This window comes from Ciconia boyciana, chromosome 6, assembly GCF_034638445.1.
Source record: "Ciconia boyciana chromosome 6, ASM3463844v1, whole genome shotgun sequence".
Taxonomy (NCBI): domain Eukaryota; kingdom Metazoa; phylum Chordata; class Aves; order Ciconiiformes; family Ciconiidae; genus Ciconia; species Ciconia boyciana.
The window spans coordinates 1284178-1299792 of record NC_132939.1 but is presented as its reverse complement, the minus strand read 5'-3'; the positions used below and the strand labels follow the sequence as shown (position 1 = coordinate 1299792).

Here is a 15615-nt window from a genome sequence, read left to right as displayed (position 1 = left end):
GTCTGCGACGCTCGGGGCCAGAGCAGCTGCTTCAAAGCTCTCCTGCCTCCCTGGATCACCCCGGGGATGAGGGGTGTTCTACGTTGCTTAGTGACAGCCAAGAGAAGCCCAAACCAGACCAAACACCTAAATCCAAAGCAAGAACCATCCCTGCTGTCTTGTGGCATCTCTTGCTGCTTATGTCTAGCGCCGAGTGTTAACAAAGCAGCTACGCCTGCACTTCCCAGTGGGGAGGTATCCGAGCTGTATCCCCTGGTACTCACCTGTAACTCCTTATTTCAAAGGGCTGGGAACCAGCATCCTCTAGCTGCCATCTCTCCTCCTTCCCTCCTCCCCATCAAAGACAGCAGACCTTAGGCAGAAATAGATCTTTAATGAACTATACAAAAAATAGCCTGGTCGTTCCTTCTCCCCGCCGGTTCCGGTGGGCTCAGCAGAAGAGGTGCAAGACTTTGCGGAAGAAGTTCCTGAACTCCGCGTTGAAAACGGTATAAATGATGGGGTTGAGAGCACTGTTGACGTAACCCAGCCAAGTGACAGTGCTGGTGACTTGAGTGGGGATGGTGCAGGACTTGCAGAGAGCCCTGGTAATGTGGACCACAAAAAAAGGTGTCCAGCAGAAGAGGAAAGCACCTGCCAGAAGGACATCAAAGAGAGAAAGCGATGTGAATGTTAAAAAAGGTTTAATTTAACAAACGCAGCCTGGGCCAAACAAGAATGGAGACAGCTCAGAGCGCTTAGGGAAAAAGCAGCAGATGTGCTGACACGTAGAGCTGGGCAAATTAAAAAGACAAAAAATTTAGGATGTCTTTCTTGTCCTAAACGTTGATGAAAAGTCTAAGTTATGTATCGTTTTGGATTCGCATTTAAGATTTCAGGAGTCACAGGTTTACCTTGAAGAAAAGGTTGGATTATAAACACTGTACATACGTGTTTGTTGGCGCTATCTGGCTCATCGGGATACTGAGATTTTCACTGGATAAACACCCTCTCACCAGGAGAGATGGGTACGGCAGGTCTCAAGCCACAACCAGGCTGTTCCACAGGAACAAGGGGAGGGTGGGTGTCAAAACGAGTCCCCACATGATGGAGAGAGAGGAGGACCAAAGACATGGGACTGGGGAGGTGGAACAAGAGGGAGGTGGCTTTTATCTCGCCCTCACCTCCTCCAGCAAGGACAAAGCATGGTTCTCAGCGTGACACCTCTCATCACTGCCCAAGCACCCACGCCTGGGCAGGTTGGCTCCTGGTAGGGGAGTCCCCAAAGCCTGTGTTCACTTTGCCAGCTTCAAACAAGCCCTGCCAGACTGAACCCTGCTGTAGGACAACGCAGCACATTTCCCACCCTTCCCCAACCATCACCGACCGCTACTCACCGACAACGACAGGCAGCACCCGCATGGCCTTCCGCTCGCGGCCGTTGATCTTGGCCCGCTTCCGACTGTGTCCTGGGTGTGGGTACTTGAGGTGTGGGTAGGAGACAGTCTGGATCCCATTGTTCATCACATAGTCCCCAGGGTGGTCAGAGCGGGCGTAAGGGTTGCACTCCTCTGGCTCCAGTCCGGTCTGCTCTCTCTCAATAAAGGTTGAGGGGTGATACAGCTTCCTGTTGGCCCCGTAGATGCTGCCCCTTAGCTTGGCTTTCCTGGCTTCTTCCCAACGCTTGAGTCCTTGGAACATGGCGCAGTAGAGCACCAGCATGACGGGGCAAGGGATGAAGAAGGAGCAGATGGAGGAGTACACGATGTAGTTGTCATCCTCCAGCTGACACAAGCTGGGGTCCCGGTTTGGGACGTTGTTGAGGCCAAATATGACTGGGGATGCTACAGCAAAGGCGAATATCCAGGTGGTGGATATAAGGATCAACTGCCGCAGGTCGATTTGTCGCCGGTTGTAGTTCAGTGGGATTGAAACAGCGATAAACCTGCCAATACAGGCCCCAGAGGAGTCAGTCCTAGTACGGTGGTGTCACCACTGGTAACATAGCGAGTGGTCCCAAAGCCGCTTGCCACTGTCCTTCCCCCCTATTAATTTACTTACATAGCCAAGGCCTGGGCTACAACCAGTCTCCCCCCTCAGAAGAGCACCCAAAGGGACAGCTCTGTTCTTGTCACACAACTGTGCTTTCGGCATGGCCACCACAAGTGTACTGACAGGACACACAGCCAGTGATGGGGGAGGACGGTAGGGCAGAACACCCTCCTTGCGGGAGAACCCGGCCTCCCTGCATGGGGCTCTTGCAAGGGCACGTATGGAAACAGCGTGACGCCAGGACACAGCGCTCCCTCCTCTGGCACGAGGACGAGGAAGGCACTTACCGATCCACGCTGATAGCGCAGAGGTTGAAGATGGAGGCCGTGCACAGCATCACGTCCATGGTCATCAGGGCATCGCACAGCACCGTGCTGAGGGACCACACGCCTCCCTGGAACTGAAAAGATCCCCGGGGTCAGCAGATGCCATGTCCCACTGCCTTTAAAATGACACGAAACAACTCCGTGCCTGGGCACCTCAGCGGCTCACGTCTTCCTCCGAACAAGCAGCCTGAAGTCGAGCAGTCCTGCCCGGGGCACGATACTCCCCTTCCAGCAAAGCAGCAGCACACGGGAATTAGCCCCACGCAAGAGCTCACAGCTTGCTTAGGGCTTCGCGGTTCTGGCCTGGCTGGAGAATTGAGCCCGCAGACCATCAGCATTGCCAAGCAAGTCGTGCTGGGCACAATAACGGGCACAATAACGCAGGGCACAATAACGCAGGGCAAGCCTGTTGCCTGGGGTTAGTGCAGAGTGACAGCCAGCAAGCTCAAAACCCCCAAACTCAAACTCACCACCCCAAAATCTCCCCAGTAATGCAGGGCTAAGCATTTGCTGTGCAGCACCACTAGCTGCCGGTCACTGAGGAAGCAGGGAGAGGCTCTTCCACAAGCGACAGAGCACAAAGCTCCTCTTCCGTTTTTCATGTCCAAACTGCTCCAACGTCCTGTTTGCAGACGATGTGAATAGTTTCTGTGTGTTACACAACTGTTGCATTCTGTCACGCTAAGCACGAGGCCAGCCTCTTGAGACTACGTTCAAGCTAGTCAGATACCATCTCTTGTTTGCTCTCTCTACAGCCACAGGCACCCAGGGCAAAGAAGTGCTGCCAGCGAGAGGATGTGACGTATGTCATTGGTCCATATTACTTGGAAGTGTTGACTCTGCTTTACAAAAGATATCGGTTAAAAATCTACTCTACTGCAGCCCAAATAATCCTCAGAAAAAAAACAACAGTGCCAGAAAATGCCCAAGGGTTTGTGGTTTATCGAAACCGGCTTGTGGAACCAGGCACGTTTGCTCAGCAGTGTGCTGTGAACCCGGCTGCTGGAAAATGGGAATGGCAGGAAAAGCTCAGGGAGCACAGAATAAGTTGGGATTCATTAAACCCTTCTTCAGCACATGGCACCAAACACTTGTCCAGACCCTCTTGCATCCAAAGCTGATGCACTGAATGCCAGCTTCCTTTCCTCACGCCAGGACAACTGCCTCTAGGACGAGACCATAAACAGAATTTTTATAAAAATTCTAATTTTAGTACAACAAGAGAGGGTGCCTTTTTGTTTTTCCCTGACAGCAAAAGAGGGGCTCAAAACCCCGCTCAGCTCAAGCTGAGCCCCTCCATCCTAGTTGAGCAGTTGAGAGGAAGAAAGGCTCCCTTGTTCCCCCATATCGAACTCATATAAAGCTCTGTCATCCCACACCACTCAGAAGCCACACCGCTGTGTGTGGTCTGCAAGCACTGACTTCAAATTAAATTCTTGTAAAAAACACTCAGTTCCCGGCACAACAAACCGAGCCTCTTGTATCTGTTGTAACATCATCCTGGGCCTGCGTGCTATTTCTGTAAGGAGCAGGGCACAAAGCGGTAGTGCTGGCAGGGAACAGGGAGAGGTTATCTGGCAAGAAATAAGATGAGCTCAGCAAGAAATGCAGGAGCTCTCCTGAGGGACAGGTCTGAGCTGTCTGAGGGCCTTTTTTTTGGAATGGAGCGTGTATTTCCCTTGCCAGGCAAAGAATCCTCCTCCCTGGAGGTTCAGACAAATCGTATTTTGAGATGATGGTGTTCCTCCTAAGCATCCTGACCTGTTTCAGCTCCGCTATGGCTGAAACGGGAGCTAAAGGTACTTTCAGATCTAAAGCTGTCCTCACATCGCAACTGGTACGTCCACTCCCAGAGCGGCGGAACACCTTAGGGCAGGGGCTGGGAGTCAGGGGTTCGCAACAGGCTACTTACACCTTCACTACAGGCACCGTGAGAGGTCCTGATTTTCAGCCGGGTCATTTCTCAGCCAGCGGCACAGACTCTTTGCACAGCCTGTGGCTGAGGACAGAAGGAAGGACAGCAATGGCTTAAGCTAGCACAGCCACCAAAAACTACTTGCAGAAGTTTGTTCCAACCAAGCGCTCGTCTCGCCCAGTTGTAAAACCAGCCTATCGCCTTACCATTAAAGCACTTTTTGGGCTGATGCAGAAAAACTGTCAGCTCAAGCCCGTTCCTGCCCTGTGCCAATGTGCCGTTATTCCCATGAGCTTGTTCAGCGCAGGCAGAGACCTGTCAATGCACTCACACCCGCACAGGCAAACCAGTAGGGCTCAATGGGCTGTTCCTGCTACGGCAGCAGAGAATTTTTCCTCCCAGTTTGTGACTGCCAGGCAAACTCCACCACCCTTTGGGTCCCTCTGCAGAGAGAGGTTAGGTTAAGAACCCAAAGGCTGTATTCAACGTGCAGTACAAATAGGTATGATTGAAAACAAAGCGTTGAAAACAAAGAGCTTGAAAACAAAGCGTTCAGTAGCAATGGCCGCTTGTCATGTCCAACTCAAACACAGGTCTTTTACTAGCAGCTTGCGGATCTGTTCTCTATCACACTAATGCTTAGCCATTCAGCTATTTTATATATATTACATACACACATATTTTTTCCTTTAGCTCATACTCCTTCACAGTGATAGCAACACAGAAGCTCGTGGTCACCCTCTAAACAGGCCTGCTGCAGAACTGAAGGGGCTGAGCTGTCGCAAAAAGCCCCTCCAGCTCACGGAGACGCCTCTGCCCGGGGCCAGAAGCCCCTCGGCGCCCGGCCGCGGTGCCTGGGCAGCAGCGCTGCCCTGCGCTGTCCCCCCCGCAGCACCGCTTGCACGAGCCTCACCCCGAGGCCCAGCACCGCTGTGCGGAGGTAAGAGCCACGCTGATGTGACCTCATTACTGCCAGGCAGGGTCAGAGCACAGCTGGGTGGCTCAGCCCCTTTGCCAAGTCCCATATATACAGAATATATATATTTTTTTTCTTTATATATTATATAGAATACACACATGTGTATTCTATATTCTATATTTTATTATATATCATATACATATATTATACTAATAAGCTATATACTATATATTGCTGTAATAGAAGAAATATAATAAACATTTATACATATTGTGCATATATAGGGGCTTTAAAATGTTCTTCTATAATATATATTATATATCAACACAATATATAACGTTTTATACACTATATATAATTTATCTACATACTTCTATATAATATATGCCACATATGTAATACATATATTTATAAATTAAAGTTATTAGATTTATTATTAAAAATTAGATTTTATACAAATAAACATAAATATAAAACACCCCTGGGACTTTGCAAAATATCAAACACCATATATACTCCGTATATACTCTTACTATTATAAAAATATATATTATATATAATAAATATTACTGTAACATATATATGGCTACATGTAATATATAATTTACTATATATTTTATCTATATATAATGTGCTATATACAAGTTATTTATAAATATATATAAAGTCCCAGGGCCTTTCTTCTATTTTGTATACATATATTTTTATCCATATCATTTATCAATGTATTAATATTATGTATTATACAGTGCATTAATATATAACAATATAATATAGGACATACATAAATAATGCCTATATTCTATATCCTGTATTATGGTAATAGGTAGTAAAATACATAAACCATACATAACGTATTATTGTCTACTATGTATTCACGGTTACGACATAGATATTATACACGTGTACGCGAAACCGCTCCCAAGCAGAGAGCGGTGGCCGAGCGGCTCTCCCCTGCTGGCAGCCGTGGTTGGGGGCTGCGCTTGTCCCTGGGCAGACCCGCAGCTGCCAAGCTGGGGAACACGACCCTGCCACCACGCTCCTGGAGTAGCTCCACAGTAAGCACTTTGGTACCCGAAAAATAGTGACCAGCCTGGGGAGGCAGTTGTTAAGAAATGAGAGTGGGGAGCCAAAAAAAAGCAATGCAGCATCTTGGGAGAGCGAGCAAAACGCCTGGCACCTGGCACGGGGACAGCAGAGGAGGTGCCAAGGGTGGGGAGAGGAGTTCAACCCATGGGCCAGTGCACGGTGAGGAGCGATGGGATGAAGCCAAGAAGAGAAATAATTAGACCCTCGCTGTATTTGGTTGTAAAACGGGAGAAGCAGGGCTTCCATTTAGCCTAAGTAACCCAAAAGAAAGCCACCCTGAGAAGCAGGTGTCACCTCCCAGCACTTAGACGCGGGTAATATGGCTGAGGCTGAAGAGCAAACTGGAGGCACATCTTTGCAGGAGACGCACCGCTCACCAAGGCACACAGCCAGGGTACTTCAGGGGTAAGCCTGGCATTTCCACTTCTACCCCACAGCTGCTCTCCAGTCTCTCTCCAAAGCAAGCCTACAGTAATAGTCAGCCAGTGCTCATATAGTCTAACTTTGCCGATCTTGTGCGTGGTTCAGGCAGCGGGTATAGATTTGTTCACGTATAGATACCGAACAGTAGGTTCTGGGTTTATTCATCCCAGCACACAAAACAGAGCCACGTGGGTAACGCCCTCCACACAACGCTGGGCAAGTGCAGAAGCCCCTGCCCCTGCCAGGAACAGGAGACAGGCAGCTCTGCAAGGATTAATACCAGGCAGGAATGATGTCACGCACAGGATTATGATTAGGGGAGCTGTAAAGCCAAAGTAGACTCTGAAGAAACTGTTCGGCTATTTTTATATAGCCATCTCCTTGAGAGGTAGCTCGAATCTCCAGGGGAGGGCTGGAGTCAGACCCGAATGCTTCATTCAGCCTCTTCTCTAGCACAGATCAGCCTCCCCAAACTGAATTTGGGAGCTGAATCCGAAAAAAAAACAACCCTCAAATTTTTGCCAAGCTCACTGGGATCCTGACAAGTTCAGTTCAGATTATGAGAGAAAAAATTGGATTCTGGGTCACAGTTTTCAAAACCTGTTTGTGATTTTGGGGAACTAATTGATTTTGAAAAGGGCAAGAGCTCTCAGGCTGCAGCACCTTCACAGCCTTTGCCGTGAGATTCAAGTTGGGCACTCAGAAAATGCTACAAACCCCTCCCTTTCCCCACCAAGCCCCAAGACTCTGATCTTGGGGAAAGTGCTGGGAGAGGATTTCCCATTATACCATGTTTCTCACCTGCTCCTCTTAGCAAAATGTGCCAAGAACCTCTCTGATGGGCGAGTGACTTTGGATTAGAGGCATAGCTGGCTTTGCTGGGTCATGTGATGAAGTGGTACCTAATTACAGGAGGTTGCAGATTAGCCCATCAAGGTACACAGCGTAAAGCTTTAGTGATCATAAACAGCTCAAGCCGCCTGTAAGAAGTGCTCCAGAGCAACTCCACTTCCATTGGCTTTTCAGCATTCTCTGCTTTTTCAGCGTGAGGCCTCTTGTTTTTCTCCAGCAATGCACGATCAGTAGCGCTGCTGCTGAGAAGACAGCTAGTTGCAAAGCGAAACGGATGCTCTACAGGCAAGCCGTCTCCCTTAACAAAATAAAACAAAGCTGCAAATATAACCCCACAAACCAGCCTACCTGCTATGACTTTTCTAAGGCTGATGACATGCTCTGCACAGCTCTGGCGAGAATACAGTCTGAGCCTTAAATAGGTGAGGTTAGGCTTATTAACCACCACGTTTGAAACCTCCAGGCGTCACTCTGTGGAAGAAGATGGGAAACTGTATGGGCAGGGAGGGTCATGCTCTGCCCTTAGCTCAGCGCTTCGTGGCAGACAAGGAGGGTTTATAGGAAGGGGATAACGATCACCCCTCTGGATGCAAGCCAAACCCCTTTCAAAGCAGTATTCCAGGTACAGACTGGCTGCTTGTTTAGCTGACCAAGATTGGCAACGCCAGTAAATTCACATGCAGCCACTGTGGTCTCTTACAAGATACCAGTACCTCACTACAAATGGCACTTCGGTTCTGGATCAACTACTACGCACAGAGGAGGAACAAATCCAGCTGCTTCTTACAAAGAATACAAACAGGTTACGGAAAAGCTTTTATAGGATGGTGGATGGCGGGAGACAGACTTGACTTCTCAAACACCCTTGCAGGCTGCCTTCCTAGCTCAGGTCATTTTGATGTCCCTATTCCTAAGCACAGCTGACTTGTAAGAAAAAAAATCTGCCTTCTTGCAAACAAGCCTGATGCCAGAATAGCTCTTACACTGCCAGTGCTCCTGAGGGCATGAGCCAGGACAGGGCCAAAGGTTTTAGTCTTATTTCTTATGATAGCAGCTCTTGTCTCAGTCCTGCCACGTCCTTCTGCTCGGCACCACACGGCAGCTTCATACCTGCCTCTCTTGCCAGCCCTGCAAACAGGCTCACTAAGAAGCAGAGCGCACAAAGCGATCCTTCGGTCTTTGGTGGTGACGGCATCTGAAATCAGATACCCAGGCAACAGCAGCCTGCAACTGAATTAGGAGATGCCCAGCTGAATTTCCAAACAAGCACCTGCCTGCCCTCAGCGAGGCCACGGCACGAGTACATAGCATGGAGAGACTGAAAGCGCTAATCCTAAGAGCCCAGGCCTGCCAAGAAGGCTATGACACCGATCAGAAGAGTAATAATCCTTGCAAGTGGGCAAAGTCCAGCATCAGAGTCAAAGAATTGTCCAAATGCCCACAAGAAGCTGACTCTGGGCCTTTTTTATGAGCCTTGACGACTGCTATATTCTCTGGAAGAACCAACACAACCTGCAAGGGGAGAGGAAGGAGAGGGAGTGGGACACAAGACAAAGGTGGCCTCACGTCTGCTCTAACATCCTTTCTTGACTTAAATCATTGAGGTCAAGGTTTTTCAGAAATGACAAGCAAGTCTGGTCATCTACCGGAAACATTATGAGGGCCCAAAATTCAAAGACACCTCCCTCCCATTATTGGTCACTGAAAATAAAATCCTTAGCGCTGGTTTGTAATTGCTGGCCTGTATCACCTCCCCAGTATTTTGTGCAGGGACTGTGTGGCTCAGACATCACTCGGGCCTAGAAGAACATCTATTTCCACTAAAGCTGTAGGATTCCAGGAAAGACTAATCTCGAATACTTCTGCAAAAAGGATGACATGCATTCACAGAGCGCCACAGAAAATCTGGAGGGTAGAGGTCTGGTCTCTCATCAGAAGAGCTGCATCACAGGCACACGACGTGCTGCAAAAAAGAGATGTTTCTATACCAGCGGTGCGCTGACACCCTGAAAGTTTTATGCAGAACAGCATCACCCTCACCAAGAAAACAGCTTGTGCAATTAGTACTGGCTGCTCTATCACTCCGGGGATCTGCGAGGCAGAGCGCTTGCTTGGAAAGACTCATCTTCCCTGACCTGTAGAAGGAGCCGGGTAAACACACAGATCTGCTAAAACCATTTCCTCTTTTTCGTAATCAATTAGAGAGATCTTAGTGGCAAAGATGTTTACATAACCAAGCCTTACACGGCTCCTGCCAGCAGCTTCCTGGATCAGACCCTTTTCACAGCTCAGGCACTCAGCATGGATTAAGGAGAGCTGATCAGAGGAACAGTTTGCAGAGGGAGGCAGGTAGGAGGTATGCTCTACAGCGGAGTACAAGAGTGGAAGTTGCTCAGCCTGGCACCTGCCCTAATTGTTAGGAATGCCTCCAGTTAATGAGGACTACATAAACCGCTGCTGTGGCTCCTGCCATTGTCACAGAGTCTTTGGGCAGAGGAAGCAGTTAAACACAAAGACAAGCCTCTGTAGCCATGCAGCTCCCTCCCTGCAGATTGCTAGTGGGCAAAGCCACTCACAATATCATCAGGCTGATGATACTTTGCAGGACTTCCACAGCACCTTGTGGAGGTTCTGCTTTCTCATGTGTCCTCACTGCCTCAGAAAACCCCCATTTTCAGCGCTATCAATGCTCTAGGCAGACTCTGGTATCTTCTCCTGGCCTCCCTTCACACAAAAGCAGGGCTTTGCCCCTGGGGAGTTATCGTGGACCCCTGGGAGTGCCACCCCAGGCCACCCCCTTCCCCCTTGCTTCCCATCGTCCTTGCCTTACTGGCACTGGATTGCTAGGAGAGCACTTCACACTCTCATCAGAAAGACAAGGCTGCTGCAGAAGAGCAGTCTACCTTCCCCATGGACTTTTACCTCTCCCTGTCATACTGGTAAGAGCTGAGATTCCTGAGCAAGTTGGAAGATAAGTGCCTTGTACATATCAGGGCAGCCTGCTGTGTGGTAATTAACAACTGGCAAACACTAGAACATGTCTTTGTTCTGTGTTGGAACAAGTTCAGTGGAAAGCGCTGGGCACATCTGCATCACCACACTACGATTTGGCATATGATTTCCTGTGTACATACTGATACCTGCACATTGGCTCAGTCACCCCTGTGTAGTAGCTAACAAGACAAATGGCAAACAGCACTAATCCACCTCCGTCCAAACCAGCACTCCAAACAGAATGCGGAATGATCAAGGTACAGAAGTTCATCCAGTTTTCTTTAAAGATGATGTCCTTCTGCAAAAGAGAAACTGTCTGTAAACACTGCCCTGTCAGGAATTCACTTCACATACACAGTCTCAGGAGCTGTTCAGTTTGGAAACGGATGCTTTAAGCCAGTGGAAAGCTGATGTTTCTTCCCTGCTCATCCATAGGATGCTTCCTGGTTACATCAGGTTGTGGAGGATCAGAACTGACAAATGACAGCAACATTTGGATTTATGGAAGGCCAGCTTCATCTCATCAGTTTTAACACTCTTTCTCATTAAGGCCCCAGGCGCTAACTTGAGCTGCTAAGGTAGGTAAATTTGACAGGACAAATTAATGAGGAAAGAAATACAGCCTGAAGAACTGCCAACAATGCACAGTGAACACCAGAGAGAGATTTAGGACAGGGCAGGACTCGGGGGAAAATGTTCATCTCACACAGAGAAGGCTGGTCTGTGGGGAGAAGAGGTCTACAGGATTTCCTGCACGCCTGGAGAGAGCCACACGGCTCCAGTTCAGTGGGAGATTCTGTGGTTTCCTACACCACTGGCCTATTCCCAAATAAAGTTTTCTCAGCCAAGGACTGTCCATTTTTATATGCGTGGAGGGAGCCTAGTGCAACAGGACTACAACTGGCCAGGAGTAAGAGACAACATCTCCTGCTCACCATCAGAAAGCCATCGCACCACCGAGGTGCTTCTCCCATAAGCTGCACGTGCGAGGACAGGACTGGAGGAGGTTTGCATTAGTTGGCCCCATTTCCCTACCCTTCTGCCAAGCTCCAATTACAGTCAAGACTTCAGTGGTTGTGAAATGGTACAGAAAAGAAACGGTTGTGAGCGCACACACCAATTTCCCCTTTGCCTAGCACCTGCTTTCAGCAATCCTCCAACCCTGCAGATACCAATAAGGGACATCCAGAGAGAACTAACACACAATTTGGCTTCCTACAGCCAACACCTCCAAATCCTTACCACGGACTAAGAGTTTATCTGTGACAAAAAGTTATGCTGGCTCTTTCAGAAGTACAAAAGGAGCGTATGCGTCAACAAATGCTGCTAACGCATCGGAATAAGTTTTCTTAACAACTAGAAATAACAGTCAAGATCAAGGTCTCTCCCACTGTGCTCAGGCTTCTGTGAGCGGCAGCAAAGGATAATCCACATCTCACAGGAAGGAATCCCATCCCCACTGAAGCTTGTGGGAGATGTGTTGTTTTGTGGGGATGTCAGATGTCACCTCAAAAGTTTAAATCCCTCCAGCTGTCTTCTAAAGCCCTGACTGGGAGGGATGTTTCCAAAAACCTAACACAAGAAGCCACCTCACAGGAAAAAAGCACAAGGTGACCAAGCTTCTCCTGCTGAATTAAGGAAGTGCACAGTTTATTGTTCTGTCCTGCTAAGCAAGAAGCAAAAATCCACCCTCTCAGCTGGTTTTCTAGTTTTCCAATAAAGTCCACCTTTACTCTGTCAGGAGCTGTACTAAAGTTTAAAAAACCAACCAACCAAAAAAACCCACACCAAGAAGAAAGGTTGAACTGAACATTCAGGACTGTCCATGCCACATTTTCAGTGGCTAAGTGCAATGGTACAGAATGCAAGTTGAAACCAAGCTAGTTTTAAACAGCAGCAACCACTATACTCTGCACCCCCCCGTACGAGCATCTGATTTTTAGTTCAAAAATCAGTTTTTGCCTTTGCCTCCAAGAAAAGAAAAAAGAAAACTCACAAAAATTGCATCCCCTGGCACCGACTCGATGGCTACTCTCACTTTTCCTTGGCATAGTTCAGAACAAAATGAGCTACAAATCCTGCACCAAATAATAGGAAATTATTAAAAATGAACATGGGCACTATGGGCTCTGAGCCCACAGAGAAACTTCCAGGTACAAAATGGGTACTGCTTCAACACAGACAACAGCCTAAGCTGCCCTACATTTCAAAACCCCATTGCCTGCTTGAGGCGGCTGTGATGGCTGCACAGAGCTGCCTTTCTCTCCGTACCTGTACAGTACTTTCCACACCCACTCTGTGTGTGACCGCTGAGTGGGAGAAGTGCAGATCCTTGTGCACTGTTGGAGGGAAAGACAATTCTGTCACACGCCACCTTCATTCCCTGTTGTTTCATATCCTGGGTGCAGAGACATGGAAGAATTACACCACATAACTGATGTTTATCAACAGCTGTGGAAGTGAACACACAAAGTATCATAATAGCTAAGGCACAGGCTGGACAGCCCAGGTTTTTAAAACTCATACAGGGCTGAACAGCCGTGGCCTGAGCATCCAGAATTTGTGGGATGTCTGTGGTACCCAAGGAAAGCCCCACAATGCTCATACCCAGTTGGAAGCATTTTCAGAGGTACCCTGGAGTATGTTAGCTAGCATTTTACATATGCCAGCAAAACTCAAGCCTGCAGGCTAGAGGAAACCACACGGGTGTGTGTGTCTGCCTCCAGAATCAGGAACTGGAGGCACGGAGAGACAACAGAAAGAGCAAGGGGGAAAAAAAAAGGGAATTCCAATTAGCAAGAAGTACCTGAGAAGAATCATGAAGACAGAGCCTTTCTAACCACCAAAACTGAGTTAATGAGGGAAAAGCAAAACCACCAAAACCAAACACCACAGAGGGGCTCCTGTCAGTGCAGTGGAAAGAGAGAGAGGAATCTAATGCTCCTGCTCTTCACTGGTTCTTCTTAGGGTCCCCAGCTGAACCAGTCCCTCCCGAATACCTCCGTCTCCAGAGAGGTCACAATGTCCTGCAAAATCCTAGGACCAGGTAGTGAGGCTAAAAGCGTCCTAAGCTCTAATCCGCAGGCTGCCTTGCTTAAGAAAGTATAGGCCCATCCCAGTCAGGTGCTGAGCAGCAGCCCTGGCATGGGAGAGAACGCTGCTGGTATACTCTCGTGTTAGCCGTCAAGGATGGGAACACTGTTTGGTCTCACTCGTGGGGACAGCCCCTTTCGCTCCCTGAGGAAGCACTTAAGCCACCACCTTACAAATCATGTGGCTATCAGAAAAGGCAAGGTTTGTCTGACGCACGCACCCTGCCCAGTCCCCAGACTACAGCTTTGCTGGGGCTGCTCACTGTGCACAAGATTGCATCCTGGCCCTCCCCACATCTGGAAAGAAGAGGACTCCTCTTTCTTCCACACCACCAGCTACCGCAAGGGCAGGTGCAAAACAACTGCTGTTTCCATCCACTTTCATCCACTTGAGCAGGGAAAGAGCCGCTGGCTGGTACTAACGGGCAGGCTCTGGCAAGCCTCCGCACTCCAGTCCCACAAATCCCCCCACCATCTCAAGGCATTATCAATCCCCTGGCAGTAAACATTTATCTCCCTTTTACAGAGAGGCAGAGAGAGATGCAAAACCACTTGACCTCAGGAGCTCCTGTTTTTCTTTCCCTCGGCTGTCACAGTGTTGGAGGTGAACAGGTTTTGGAGGTGAACAGAAAGCCTGACCCAAAGTCCCCCAGCGTGGCTCTCCATGACCACCACCGCACACAGGGTCAGGCCTGTGCGAACCAGAGCATACCTGCCAGGAGGAACCCTGAAGCAAGCTGACCAAAGCCACCTTGATGCAGGGTGACCAAATCCCATCTAGCTCCCTAAAAAGACAGCTTCCCCTACTCACCTCAACACGGAAACCTGCTTCCTGGCTAAAGATCTTCCTTATCACCAAAACCTGCTCACCTTACGCCAGATGGAGCACAGCACAGGAGCTCTCTGTCCCTTCCTAACCATTTGCTGATGGCAACCGGGGAAGCGTGCAATGCAAGGGCTCCCCAGAGCTGCTGACCCGGCCCGGAGCAGACCCCCCGGTGCACCTCCACTCGGTGCATTTGCAGCTCGGCAATCGCCCGGGAGGACGACGGGGGAGCCCACGAACTTGCACTAAACCGGCTGCCGCTACCATCACTCGTGGTCCTGCAGCGGTTTTGCGCTGCAGGCAGCAGCAATGCCATGGGAAAAGAGGGAAAAGCCGCGGTGGTTTGAAAGCGGCCCAAGCCTCCCTGCAGCGGAGCGGGGGGACGGAGCAGGAGGGCAGGGGCTGCCCCGAGGGGCTGTGCAGCGGCGGTGGCACTCCCGAACCGGAGGGATGGAGGTGGGGAACAAACCCGGTGAGGGGCTTTAACCCTCGATACTTGGTCTCTCGCCGATCCCACCCCGCAGCCCTGCAACTTTCGGGATTCCCGGGCACAAGAGCCACAACCCCCAGTCCCACCGGTGCCCCCTCGGCCCCCCCAGGCAGCCTCACCTCGGAGTAGACGTAGAGCGGCAGGACGAGGAGAGCGAGCAGCAGGTCGGCGACGGCCAGGCTGACGATGAAGTAGTTGGTGGTGGTCTTCAGCGCCCGCTCCGTGCAGACGCTGAGGCACACCAGCCCGTTGCCGCCCACGATGAGGAGGATGAGGACGATGCCCAGCACCAGGGCGGCGATGTTGTGGCCGCCCGCCGGCAGCAGCCCGGTGCCGTTGCAGGGCGCGGCCCCGGCGCTGCCGTTCCCCATGGCGCGGCGGCGCTGCCCGGGCAGCCCGGCGCATGGGAGCTCCCTCGCCGCGGGCGCCCGGCTCGGCTCCCGCCCCCGCCGGCCGGGCTCAGCCCCGCGGCGAGGCTCCGGCGGCGGGCCGGCCGGCCCCAAACTTTCCGCGGGGCGGAGAGGAGCCTCCGCCGGCCGCCGCCGCCGCCGCCGTGAGGCAGCCCCGCCCGGCTCCGGCTCCGGTTCCAGCCGGGTCACCAAGCGGCTTACGGGGCGGGGGGCGGGGGGTAGGCTCCCGGTGTGCCGTCCCCGCTCCT

At 50.4% G+C, this 15615-nt stretch overlaps 1 protein-coding gene across 1 annotated transcript; it reads right to left on the bottom strand.

Annotated features, from left to right (window-relative positions):
- Positions 1-430: 430 nt before the first annotated feature.
- On the bottom strand, positions 431-15382 carry DRD4 (dopamine receptor D4). The gene is made up of 4 exons (XM_072864812.1): positions 15077-15382; positions 2319-2431; positions 1377-1924; positions 431-633 (listed from the first exon to the last, which is right to left on the bottom strand). Exons 1-4 carry the CDS (start codon positions 15326-15328, stop codon positions 431-433), a joined length of 1116 nt encoding a protein of 371 aa, XP_072720913.1. The 5' UTR covers positions 15329-15382.
- Positions 15383-15615: the final 233 nt, after the last annotated feature.